The sequence below is a fragment of the Choristoneura fumiferana genome, chromosome 25, assembly GCF_025370935.1.
Source record: "Choristoneura fumiferana chromosome 25, NRCan_CFum_1, whole genome shotgun sequence".
NCBI classification, from domain to species: Eukaryota; Metazoa; Arthropoda; class Insecta; order Lepidoptera; family Tortricidae; genus Choristoneura; species Choristoneura fumiferana.
This window is the reverse complement of record NC_133496.1, coordinates 4,348,395-4,362,167: the sequence shown is the minus strand read 5'-3', so window position 1 is coordinate 4,362,167 and position 13,773 is coordinate 4,348,395. Positions and strand designations below refer to the sequence as shown.

Sequence of the window (13,773 nt, the reverse complement as noted above, 5' to 3'; positions counted from 1 at the left end):
TTTTATATTTTTTTTTATTCGACTGGATGGCAAACGAGCAAGTGGGCCTCCTGATGGTAAGAGATCTACCGCCCATAAACATCTGAAACACCAGGGGTATTGCAGATGCGTTGCCAACCTAGAGGCCTAAGATGGGATACCTCAAGTGCCAGTAATTTCGCCGGCTGCCTTATTCTCCGCGCCGAAACACAACAGTGCAAGCACTGCTGCTTCACGGCAGGATTAGCGAGCAAGATGGTGGTAGCAATCCGGGCGGACCTTGCACAAGGTCCGCGGTGTTACAAATGTCTAAATGATATAAGTAGCACAAAGATATCGTACTACATGATTCGTTTTGTTTAACTGTGCATTAATTACTATTCTATCTAAAAGTCAACAAGGAATAATATTTGCGACATCACAATTTTCGTATCATTTCGCGACTTGCCACATTTTTTTACACTTCTATGTGTGCGGTGCCTCGAACATCTGTTCAAAGTTACAATCACAAGGACTATCAAGAGAGTAATCCGCTAGTTGGAGCACGAGTAAGAACAGTGTGAAGTGCGTGAACTTAGTAATAAAAAAAGTATTAAAAAGATTCTGCATAATGGTGAATGGAACGCTGCAACTTTATCAAAAGAAACAAATTTTGTTCGCTGCTTGCTGTAAATATTCTTTATTATATTTTATTATGATTTTTCGCTATTGCATAATTGAACCACACAATGTAAATTGACATGATATATATCAGCTTGTAGTATTCTTTTTTGATACAAAAAAAGGTTTCGTATGCATTCCTTGTGTATGTTTATTACTTATATATTGCATTCAGAAAAGTTTGGGATTATCTTAAATAAATCTTAAGTAAGTAAATAATTTATACTCGTAATAGGTATTTGAATCACTATCACAAAGCTTGTTCAATTAATTCTTCTTAAATACATAAGCTTTCTGTACGACTTAAATGAAGCGCAGCCATAATTTTATTAAAATCAAAACAACTGAATTGATTAACGCCTCCTTTTACATTATGTCTGTTTAAATCACCATACAGATGTCACTTAGTATAAAGTATTTCCACGGAAAGTATATGAAGGGTCCACGGAAAGAACATTTCTAGTCACCCTTTTTTAAATTGAGATATTAATCTCAAAATGTAGAGCTCGCAAAGTACTATGACTTACAATGACTCACAAGGTAATTAATACACATACCATTGAATTAAATAATCTGAAAAAAATAAAAAAAATATATACTTTTAATGAAATGGTAACCATAGTAATTGATCGTAGTGACTAACTTTCAAACTGCTTTAAGTCAAAAAGTTGCCCAGGACTAGGCAGTCATGTTCTTTTCGTGGACCGTTCATATGAGGCTTTGCAATTGTTTGTATTTTAAATATTAAATTGGCTGTTACTTAATCAACCAAGCATTCTAGTTGGTAAACAGGTCCTCCAAGTTGGTTAGTAGGGAATATAGAAAGTGATAAAAGTAAAAAAAGGGACGTGGCCAGTGCAGTGCAGTGTGCTTTTATGACAGTAATTACAAGTATATCTTTAACGCCGATGACCTCGCCTCAAATGGAGACTGCGGTTGTGCAAGCGCAGCGTAAGACGTCCATCAATGGATGGCCGCAGTCTGCAGGTTCACGTTGAATGCAGACCGCTTCCAAACCGAAGCAACTGGAGGTCTATGTCCAACAGTGGACGTCCTACGGCTGACAATGATGATGATGAATGCATTCCTAACTTCGGAAGATAAATACTCCGGCTACGAATTTAAGTTTTAAAAAATCAAAGAACGCATCACGAATTGCTTTCAAACGTATTGGGTATGGCTACAATGTGTGTGTAACCTGTGTTCTATATTTACAAGCTTTTATTTTTGCCCTGTTCGTTTATTCATTTGTTTACTTCATCCCAGCCTATATACGTCCCACTGCTGGGCACAGGCCTCCTCTCAGAACAAGAGGGCTTGGGTCATAGTTCCCACGCGGGCCCAGTGCGGAGTGGGAACTTTTGTTTACTTATTTGGGTCAAATCTTGCAAGTTATATTTGACACACTTCGAGTAGTCCGATCGACTTGAAACTTCTGAAACTTATGTAAATCTGGTGACAATACAATAATCTGATAGTGACATCCTGGTAGTCCGGCCAGGATCGTCTCCACAGGACGGAACTCTTCAACGGTTAATGGCATCGACTTGAAATTTGGTATTCAAATCTAGTTTGGATGACAATACAAGTACAGTTTACAAAAAGTAGTCACCAAAAAAAAAACTTGTATTAAAAATGTTTTTTTTACCAAAAAAATATTTATTATTACCATCTTATACCTTTCAGTGCTTTTAGGCAACATACTTGTCGGATACTCCTTGGGTTGGGCGTTGCCAGTGCTTGGGAAACTGTTAGACAAAGACCAAACCCCTCTTGACGATGTTATCACTGACTACGAAGCATCGTGGGTGGCTTCAGCGCAACTCATTGGGGTGCTTATTGGTAGGTACACACTATTATTATGTTAAATTATAAACATTATTTTAATAAGCGATTGACCTCTGTCTTACCTGATAGTAAGTGCAGATAAAGGAGAAGATGTAGTTTGCTGATTCAGGAACCATCGGCTTCATCACAGCCTTTTTACAAGTACGTATCAAAATACATAAAGTTTAAAAAGAACAATGGAAGAAATTCATAATTGTCATTTGATATAATGCTGTTTTCTCCGAAATTGTCATATTTATAGGATTGACAAAATAAATCTAATTTGACTTCAATCTGTAGATTGCACGATCATAATACAATTGTTTATTGAAAAGTTTCGCCAAAAATTCTATCACAATATCAAATAACCATTACGTATTTTGTGCATTATTCTTATTAAAAAATTTTTTTTTGACATGTTCCCCTTTTCTCTATAGCCTTGAACAGCTTTATATTGTACTTCTCTGATAAAAAAAATGTTGGCGAATTCGATTCCTTGGCAATCTACATTAAAGAAGAAGAAACGAAGGGTTTCTTGCGAATATTCAGAATATTACCAACGTAAATGGTTTGTTTATTATTGGTGAGTTTGGATCTTAGAATGTTAAGAACTATTTTTGTTTCAGGACTTATAATATCTGGTTATCTCTCAAATGTGATTGGAAGGAAGCCAAGTGCAATAGTAATGGCATTGACGTCTTTGTTTGGCTTTACTATGCTAGCTGTAGCTTCAAATGTCAGTTGGATGTACGCTGGACGAGCCGTGAATGGGTGCGGGAGCACAGGAATACAACTTTTAAATGCAATTTACATAGGAGAATTCGCGTAAGTTAAGAATAGGTTAAGAAGCGCTTTTTGCTGAGGGTACAGCGTACAGCGGTGAAGTGTTTGCTTTTATTTATTTTATATTCCAATAGATGTCGCAGTACAGTGTGTGAAATAATCCTGAATCACTCTTTCAAGATTTTTTATAGGCTGTATAAATGGGGTAACGAGTCAAAGTTGAATAAATTGACATTCGTCGAGCAACCGTTATTTGTTTTGATTAAATCGAGTTTAGCTCGACATGTTTCGGTCTAATTCGTAGCCCTTCCTGTAGAATAGTTATTCGAGAGAAGGAGAGGAGTTTAGGAATTATCAGGGGTTATAACGCACACACAAATATCACGCCTGTATTCCCAAATGGGGTAGGCAGAGCACACGAAACGTTACCGCATCGGAGCTACTTTTAGCAAGTTTAGGTTTTAAGTTTGACAAAAACGGGTTATAAAATATTTGCAAATTAGTATAATAAGTAAGTTGTCTGTTAAACTTGAAGAAAAATAGTTCAGCATTTTGTTTTCAGGTCACCGAATCTACGAGGTATCTTTATGTCACTTACGGGTGTTTTTCACACTCTTGGTGTGTTGCTCGTATACGCTGCAGGTCCATATGTGACATTAAAAGTTGTATCTTACATATATATTGGAATCGCTTTAATCCATATATCTGCTTGTGGGTATATTGTACCAGAATCTCCTGTCTTTTATGTGACAAAAGGTGAGATTTCAAATCTATGATTTGTAATTAAATGTTACATTCCATTTATAATAGTAGTATCTTGGAAATTATGCCTGGTGTTGTGATTTCTCCACATATCACCAATAAAGTTTGTCATCGCAGAGAAAAGAGAGAGCGAGTGTGCGAGAGAGAGAAAGTAAAATTGATTCACTAGTTGATTCTAGCAATGTTTTAGGAAAAGAAGATGACGCTAAACGGATTTTTCGAGAGTTGGGCAGAAGTAAGGATATAGATACAGAACTAAAAGCGATGATGGAAACATATAAAGAAGACTACGCCGATCGAAAATGGTCGCAACTGTTCACTATCAAAAGTAACAGGATGGCTTTGTTGATTACAGTTACATTATTTATTTTAAATCAAGCCGGTGGTATCATGAGCGTTCTTTTTTTTTCTACTATGCTTTTCAAGAATGTTGCCTCATCAATTGATCCTGATGTAGCTACAATATTACTTGGAGTGACACAGTTTGCTGGATCAATTGTAACGCCTGTGTTTATAAATAGATGTGGGAGAAGAATTTTATTGTTGGTATCGAGTATTTGCTGCAGTTTGTTTTTAGTAAGTATTTTTCAATGAACTAAGATAATTTCTTTGCTCACCCGCGACCTTAGGATAGCTAAGTTTATGCAAGATATGCGTGTTCATGGAGTTGCTCCACCTCCACTCTGTAAGAACACACACAAATCACACAAACCCATCTATCACCACCACCACCACACTACACTGACGCGTTTCGAACTCAACCAGAGCTCATCTTCAGAGCAACACAACCGCACATCATGCTACCAGATGTTAGACTAACAAACCACAACAAACACACTAAGTTCCCACCTGTATGTATTAGTGTAAGCACCTCTTAGTGTAAGTATGTTTCGTCTACCAGTTTCACGCTCATTTCACTTATTTACGAATCTAACTTTTTACTATAAACGAAATACGAGAATTCTAACTATTCTATTCTATTGACCTACTTTCAGCTGCTAGCTAAATTGTGTCTACCTACCTTGTTATTTTATATTAGTGTCTCTATTTAATAGCTTGTACGTAGGTAAATACGTTTCAACCCGTACTTTTTTAGGGTTCCGTAGCCAAAATAACAAAAACGGAACCCCTATAGTTTCGCCATGTCTGTTTATCTGTCTGTCTTTCTGTCCGTCCGTCCGCGGCTTTGCTCAGGGACTATCAATGCTAGAAAGCTGTAACTTTGCACGAATATATATGTAAACTATACCAACAAAATGGTGGAATAAAAAAATTAAAAAAAATCCTCCCATAGATGTAGTGGAGGTGATTTTTTTTCTCATCCAACCTTGTTGTGTGGGGTGTCGTTGGATAGGTCTTTTAAAACCATTAGGGGGTTGCTAAAACGATTTTTTTCGATTTAATGATCTGTTTGCAAAATATTTAAAGTGCAAATTTTCAATAAAATCGAGCGTTCCCCCTCCTCTAAAATCTAAACGGGTGGAAAAATTTGAAAAAAATCAAGGTAAGTATATCAAACTTATAAGGAAAACTATAACGGTTTAGTTTTCTTGAGAATTATTAGTAGTTTAAGAGTAAATAGCAGCCTAAGGTACAAAATATACCTAAACTTGGAATATTCCGTACCAAAATACGAAATCCTTAGAACAATAGTACTTAATTTTTTCGTAATGGCTACGGAATCCTATTTCGGGCGTATCCGACACGCTCTTGGCCGGTTTTTTTTTTGACGACCGGATAACCTGACTATGAAGCTTTAGATCTTGATTTCAATCCCCGGTCGGGGCAGATATTTGTGTGAAAAATACGAATGTTTGTACTCGGGTTTTGGACGTTAAATATGTATTTATCTATATATGATTATGTTTATCCGTTGCCTAGTTACCATAATTGCTGTAGTACAGTCATGCAAAGATATTGCCACAGCCAAAGTTACAAAAATATGTATTTACAAAGGACACTTACAGTTCATGCTATCAGACAACTATGGCCGTATCGTACTGCGAGGTGCAAAATTATACATGTATGTTACAAAAAATGGGTAAACAACGATTTATGCAGTGTGTGTGTTGAGCCGTGCGTGTACATATGTTGTGGCATGTAAGGATAATTTTAAAAATATGTATACACGACCTTAATATTAAATGGCATCGACATCTATGCCGTAAGGTACATAGATGTCAATGGGTAGGTAAGGGTGACTGGCCTGTGTCTATGTCTTGATTTTGGTAGGTAACATTAATATTGTAATTTTTAGTTTTTTTTTTTTTACTGCAAAATGTATCGGTCTCACTGTATTTTATTGTGTTTTTTTTAACGTATGATGACCAGATGGTCCCAAAGGGAAACCAGCGCCGTTCGCAAGACCGGCACTGATTTGGGACCATTTCGTGGCATGCCATGCAACCCTATATTTTTTTTCTTTGTTTTTATTTTTATCTATTGTTCTCATGTTTGTCACGAATATTTTTTTTCTTTCTTTCTTTTCTTTCTTTAAGTGCATAAAGTCGTGTACACATATTTTTGTAACTTTAGCCGTGTCGATATTTTTTATTTGGGAGTAGGTCAATAGGTTTCAATTGTACCATGATATTCATTTATTTATTTAATCTGCTCGTTTGTTTTAGGCAATGTTGGGTGCGTATTTCTACCTGGAATCGATCAAGCACCCATCTATTCTGTGTATAAGGTGGATGCCGCTTGTGGCCCTCATTTCGTTCTTATTCTTTTTTTGCATCGGTGAGTCGACACAAAAAGTCAATAGATTATTAAGAAAACAAATCAGATTAAGTAAGTATGAAATTTATTGAAATTAAATCACGAACTTGACTAATTTCAACAAATGAGTTAATGCAGTCCAGCATTAACTAAGCTAAATTTTGAATCACGTTCATAATTTTACCCCGTATAGATCTTTCTACATATTCAAATAACATTCCAGGTATCAACGTGATCCCAATGGTATTAATCAGCGAGATGTTCAGACCAAACGTGAGGAGTCTAGGTTCAGCAATGACGTTGATCTGTGGTTGCTCGGTCGGGCTGCTTTCAACCTCGACCTTCAACTTCTTAGCTGTCACTTTCGGCAACTATACTCCGTTCTGGATCTTCGCGGCGGTCAACTTATTCGGGTTTTTCTTTACCTTGCTCGTCGTGCCTGAGACAAAGGGGAAGAGTTTGATGGAGATAGAAATTATGATGCGATCGGGAAAACATGAACCTAGTTTATGAGATGCTGGCTGCTAAAGACTGGTTGTTGCGAAAGGAGATAGTGAGAGAAGAAAGAAAATAATTATTGCTGTTTTAAAAAAAGAAAATAAGCCAAGTGCTCGACCGATTTATGGGTCAAGGGTTCGTACAAATTTGTGGGTAGGTAAGTTAAAGTGAAGTATAAACGGCGGTATTTACGAAAAGTCAGTGTCAGCAGAGCCCGCTTATGCGGGAAATATGCAGAGTTTATGTTGATCGCATAAAATCCCTTCAATTGAGGATATTTTAATGACAATAAGCTTCACGGTTAAACAGGACAATGCGGCAATCATATTATAACGCCATAACGCGGGCCGGTTTATTTATTGATTGACAGTATTTTGTATTGATCTCGCCTTCTGTTATTTATTGTAACTTGACATTTAATGACAAAATGTACATTATAAACAAAATTCATTTTTTTTTCTTCATTTAATGTAGCTTTTTGACAGTCGGGCCAAATGAATGACATAAAAATCTCCGACAAGCCACTAGCGGTTAAAATTAGGTTACTTTTGTTAGGTCGATCTGTATTTATCTTGACTATTTGTGAAATGTTTGCTCACAAGATCCATTCAAAACTGCTAACCACGTGGTGTCCCGTTAGACCTGGCATGGAGACCATGCTTTAGACAGACTAGCCTAAATTACTAACTTGTCTTTCCTCAAGCAAGCAGATTTAACAAAAAGATTGAACAGTCATGCGTTTAGGATTGCTGTTCTAAACGCACCACTGTTAAATCCTTTTGTTTCAGAAAACTTTTGCGTACAACATTCATTTATCATGACTAATGAGATGTATATATTCCGTAGGTCTTCGATTGTATTCTAACGAAATGATTGGAAATTCAAATTATCCGGCTTACGGAATGACTTGCGATGCCTTAAGGATATTTTAGGCTAGGAAAATATTTTTTCTTGATTTCCAGTGGGTTTTATTAATTATGTATTGTGTCACAATAGCTCGGTCAGAGTTGACAACAGGCGAGTTAGGTAGTCGTTTTTGTATATGAAGGAAAAAGAGCAGACGATTCAGAACACCTGAAACATAAAGTGGAATTATGGGTAAGTTGCCGGCTCATTTAGAAAATAGAAAATAGTAGTGGTGGTGGGTATTGAAAGAGCCCTAAGTTTCATCAGCCCGATAACATTGGCGCTGCAAGCTGATTCAAAAGTTCCACAGTGCGTGGCAAATAAAGTCGCAAGAACTGGTCTCATTATTATGTAGCCCGATTTTTGAAGTTTGTTTTGTGCCAACACACTGTCGCTAATAGTATTTAATAGGAGAGTGAGGAGGACGGTAAGATATGAATTTTAAAGATCAGTGTGGCACCTTGTATTCTAGTGTATCGCCAATTTTGAAGGTAGTGAGGGTAAAACAAAGTCGGTTGGAAGTGGTACTATAAAGAAACTCAGCTGCAGGCAGGCAACAGATTGAAGAATTAGTGAGAACACTCCACATGATAGATACGTAATAAGATACGCGCAGGGATTAAACATTTCTCCGCAAGCAGAGTATTGGTGTAGAAGAATTTGATAATCTGCTATGCTATACGTATCCATTGAACAACAAACAACATGTTTGACATTGATATCTACAAAAATAACCTAGTCTTATGCTTCAAAAATAATAAAAACATGTACCTGCCGGTCTGCTCTATCATCATACCCTGGATACCATTCTTGGTCAAAGTACGCCCTAAGACTATTTCAACAAGTCCAACCACGGCCAGGTAACGATGTTTTGCCTTGGAGTTCCCTAGCTTCCGGCTTCATCATCAAATCAGCACGATGCAAACTGATACGAAAATGATTTTAGAAGTACGTAAAAATCAACTTCCTATATTGCATATCTAGGTTTAGTTTCTATACACGTTACATGTGAAACTAATAAAAGTGTGTTGAAAAACGAAATCGGCTTATGTGATACTACCAACATCCATATAATATATGGACAAAAAGTCAACTAATGTAACCTCTTTTTTGCATCGGGGATTTAAACAAGCAATTTCTTCAAAAAGGTGTGAAAGACTACCTGTTATAATATTTACAAGGGACCATTTTTGATGAAACCCTAAAAGGGTATTTACAGGTCAGTATCCTGTGAAATATAACCCCCGAAATTTTATACCGCTGATGCGTAAAATTTGTAATTAACGATAGATATTCGATTTGGACATCAAAAATTAACAAATTTTGCCTTCCCGGTCCTTATTGGGGTATCGTTAAATACGTAATCTGATCGGATGTATTTGAAAATATATGTTTAAATTATTATTATTATTTTGACTGAAATACTGACTAATTTACAAGATTTGAATTGTTGTGTGCCATGACATGACCCAGCTTTCTGCTTGAGAGCCGGAAGAGAAGTTTAATTTTGACCGAAATGAATGACCGAACTCCTGAATTACACCTCCATAGACCGTAGAGGACGCCAAAAACAATATTGAATGAATGAAAGAGATAAGGTCCGCTGCACAATATCAACATGTCACGATTTGCGTGAACATTTCACAACAATAATAATTCTTATCGATTGTTATAAAATTTATGTAACCTAAAATAGGGTTCTACAAGATAGTCATGAAATCGATGCTATCGATAGTTTTGAACAGTCGATTGTTATTTCAATAGTATCGATTGCATCTACACGGGGAGGTTGGCAGAACTGAAGTTGCAAAACTGAATCTTCTAAGTCCTAAGAGTAAGTTGGTTCGGTTTGGTAGATCGTTAAGTAAGTCGAAGGCCTTTACCTACCTTACACGAAACCTTTATATCTTGCAATCTTGCTTATAATCCGATAGTATTGAAATATAGGTCACAATCGATTGTTCAATACTATCGATAGTATCGACACTATCGATAATTTTCGTAATTTTCTGTTCAATACTATCGAAAGTATCGATAGTATTGTATTATTAGACAGCAATAATATTGACCTAGTGGCCTAGTGGTTGGACCCTATCGCCTCTCAAAGAGAGGGTCGTGGGTTCAAACCCCGGCTCGCACCTCTGCCTTTTTTGAAATTCATATGGCGGAATTACATTTGAAATTTACCACGAGCTTTGTGGTGAAGGAAAACATCGTGAGGAAACCTGCACAAACCTGCGAAGCAATTCAATGGTGCGTGTGAAGTTCCCAATCCGCACTGGGCCCGCGTGGGAACTATGGGCCAAGCCCTCTTGTTCTGAGAGGAGGCCTGTGCCCAGCAGTGGGACGTTTATAGGCTGGGATGATGAGTATCGATACTATCGATAGTACGGCCTTTTTCCGATTAAAACTATCGATTTTTCGGCAACACTAGTGGACACGGAGCCTTACTGTGCCTCATATATCCTCGCTTCATTATACGCTAATAAAAACAAATAAGAGTAAATAGTTCTAACTAGCTTTTACTTTACCCGCGACTCCGTCCGCGCCGAATTCATTTATCGCTATCCCACGGGAACTATGTAATTTTTACGGGATAAAAACTATCCTATGTCCTTCCCCGGGAGTCAAACTACCTGAACACCGAATTTTATCTAAATCAGTTCAGCGGTTTAGACGTGATTGAGTAACAAACATTCAAACATCTTCACAAACTTTCACATTTATACCGGGTGCGCCCTGTAACAGGAGCAAAAAATTAAAACACAGGTTCTGCTACTCAAACGGAACTACTATAGTTCTGCAACTTACAAAAATTAAGTAATTTTGTCATTATGTTTATTTGTAGCGTCCAAATAAGCATTACCCCTGTAGCGTCCAGATAAGCCCCCGCTAGCCGCAGTCGGTTCCACGTGTTGGCAATACTGTAAACATCTGCACACCGGCGCGTGGAACTGCGCGGCGTATTCGAGTTCATTTGAATTGCCCAGAAGGCCAGTCGAGAAGCGGAGCGACATTCCTTCCGGCGACGCGGTCCTGAACAGAACTCTATCCATTGCGCGAAACTCATATCCTTCCTTTTCCCTAGTTTAATATTCCATTGTAAATACTTTCCTTTTTGATAATCTTTATTATACGTTCGTGTGCCTCTAAATCTCTTTTCATTTAATCATCGAAGCCTCAGGAGGCGCACCTACACTGGTGACCCCGCATTGGACAAGAAACGCAAAATTCAAGCAAAATTCAAGTAAGAATATAAAACCTACATAATATTGAAATGTCAATGGGAAACAGCGCAAGTGACAGCGATGGCACCGTTTTCAAAGTCGGTGTACGAGCGCCGCCGTTTTGGCCGCAAGAGCCTGCGCTTTGGTTTTCGCAGATGGAAGCGCAATTTTCTTTGTCGGGAATAACGGCTGATTCTACAAAATTCAATTACGTAATTAGTCAGTTGGAACATCAATACGCGGTAGAAGTCAAGGATATCATAAATTCTCCGCCGGCCGAAAACCGATACGTCAAATTGAAAACCGAGCTTATTTCAAGATTGTCATTGTCGCAGGAAAAGAAATCGCTGCAATTATTACAAGGTGAGCAAATGGGCGATAGGAAACCATCGCAATTTTTACGCCAGCTGCGCATTTTGGCTGGAACTTCAGTGACGGATGATTTTTTGCGCACCGTATGGTCAAGCCGGTTACCGAAAAATTTACAGGTCGTAATCGCATCGCAGCCAAATTCAACGCTAGATGAACTCGCGGATTTAGCTGACAAAGTGCACGATCTTGTACCACAAGAACCGCAAATATTTTCCGTAAAAAATGACAGTGACAGCAAAAATTTTTCAAATTCAGATTTCGTGGCAATGGCAAAGCAAATGGCAGAACTAACATCGGAAATTGCTTCGCTCAAAGCGCAGTTCAGTAGTAGACAACCGCACTCAAGATCGCGCTCGCGTTTTAATTCCCGCAACAAAACTCCAGTCGGACGTCAAGCGCGGTCACGGTCTGCGTCGAAACCAAGAGACCCGTCCATCTGCTGGTACCATTACAGGTTTGGAGACAACTCTACTCGCTGTACCAGGCCTTGCAGTTACCCTGGGTCGGAAAACTTCAACGGCAGCCGGAAGTAGCGGCTAACGACTGCCATACCAAACCGGGCCGCCTCTTCGTAATGGACCGTTCCTCGAAAGTTCTCTTCCTAGTAGACACCGGGTCGGATTTGTGTGTATACCCGCGCACGTCACTCAGTGGCAACCGACCTAAGAGCAGCTACGAGTTAACAGCGGCGAACGGCTCAGTTATATCTACCTACGGTTCGGTGCAGCTGAAACTTGACTTGGGTTTGCGGCGAGCATTTAATTGGAGATTCGTTGTGGCAGACGTTGCTAAACCCATCATTGGTGTTGATTTTTTGTCCTTCTTTAATATTATGATTGATTGCAGAAAACAACGCATTATAGATGGCCACACTACTCTTTCCGCTGCAGTACCAACCCAAGGTACATCCGAAGACATCTCGTCAGTGAAGGTGATGTCAGGGGAATCCAAGTACCACGAGATCCTACGTCAGTATCCCGACATCACCCGACCTTCAGGTACACCAAAGGTACCCAAGCATAATACAGTGCATCATATACGCACACTCCCTGGCCCGCCGATTGCAAGTAAGCCCCGACGCCTTCCTCCGGATCGCCTGAAGATCGCACAAAAGGAGTTCGAGGATATGCTGCAGAACGGTACAGCTTGTCAGTCTGAGAGTCCATGGTCTTCTCCGCTTCATCTAGTACCCAAGAAAGATGACGGCTGGCGACCATGCGGCGATTACCGTGCCCTTAATGCGCGTACGATTCCAGACAAGTACCCGATCCGACATATTCAAGACTTTACGCAGCAACTCGCCGGGAGTACAATATTTTCCAAGGTTGATCTTGTCAAAGCCTACAACCAGATCCCAGTTTATCCGGATGACATCAAGAAGACAGCCATTATCACACCTTTTGGCCTGTTTCAGTTTCCATACATGACGTTTGGTCTCCGGAACGCAGCTCAAACGTTTCAACGTTTCATGGACGAAGCGCTGCGAGGTCTGGATTTCTGCTATGGATACTTGGACGATATTCTGATCTTCTCTCGAAACGCAGAAGAGCATCACCAACATCTCCATCAACTATTTCGTCGACTGTCAGAGTATGGTATCCTCATCAACACTGCAAAATGTGAGTTTGGTGTAACGAACATCACCTTTCTTGGCCATGAAGTGTCCGCAGAGGGGATCCGTCCGCTGCAGTCTAAGGTACAAGCAATCCAAGACTACCCTGTACCCAAGAATGTCAAGGAACTCAGACGATTCCTGGGCATGTTCAACTTCTACAGAAGGTTCGTACCAGGTGCATCAGCTTTGCAAGCGCCCTTGAACGTCGTACTGTCCGGTCCGAAGAAGAAGCCAACGCAAGAGATCGAGATGACAGAAGACATGATGCATGCATTCGAGTCATGTAAGCAAGCTCTCTCTCAAGCCACTCTTCTCGCTCATCCGCTGACAGACGTCGAGCTCGCTATCCACACTGACGCCTCAGACGTTTCCATCGGCGCAGTCTTACAGCAGCGCGCAGCACCGGAAGCCTGGGAACCACTAGCA

At 39.3% G+C, this 13,773-nt stretch overlaps 1 protein-coding gene across 1 annotated transcript; it reads left to right on the top strand.

Moving 5' to 3' along the window:
* The first annotated feature begins 513 nt into the window (after positions 1–513).
* Positions 514–7,741, top strand: LOC141442221 (facilitated trehalose transporter Tret1-like). Its single transcript, XM_074107145.1, has 7 exons — positions 514–647; positions 2,326–2,481; positions 3,093–3,291; positions 3,812–4,005; positions 4,202–4,587; positions 6,639–6,750; positions 6,953–7,741. Exons 1-7 carry the CDS (start codon positions 590–592, stop codon positions 7,240–7,242), a joined length of 1,395 nt encoding a protein of 464 aa, XP_073963246.1. The 5' UTR covers positions 514–589; the 3' UTR covers positions 7,243–7,741.
* The last annotated feature ends 6,032 nt before the right edge of the window (positions 7,742–13,773 follow it).

Excerpts from the sequence above, each read along its gene's own strand:
- LOC141442221 (XM_074107145.1), top strand. The coding sequence starts at position 590 with ATGGTGAATGGAACGCTGCAACTTTATCAAAAGAAACAAATTTTGTTC. Across the intron at positions 648-2,325 it reads AATTTTGTTCGCTGCTTGCT|TGCTTTTAGGCAACATACTT; the intron begins GTAAATATTCTT and ends TATACCTTTCAG. Across the intron at positions 2,482-3,092 it reads ACTCATTGGGGTGCTTATTG|GACTTATAATATCTGGTTAT; the intron begins GTAGGTACACAC and ends TTTTTGTTTCAG.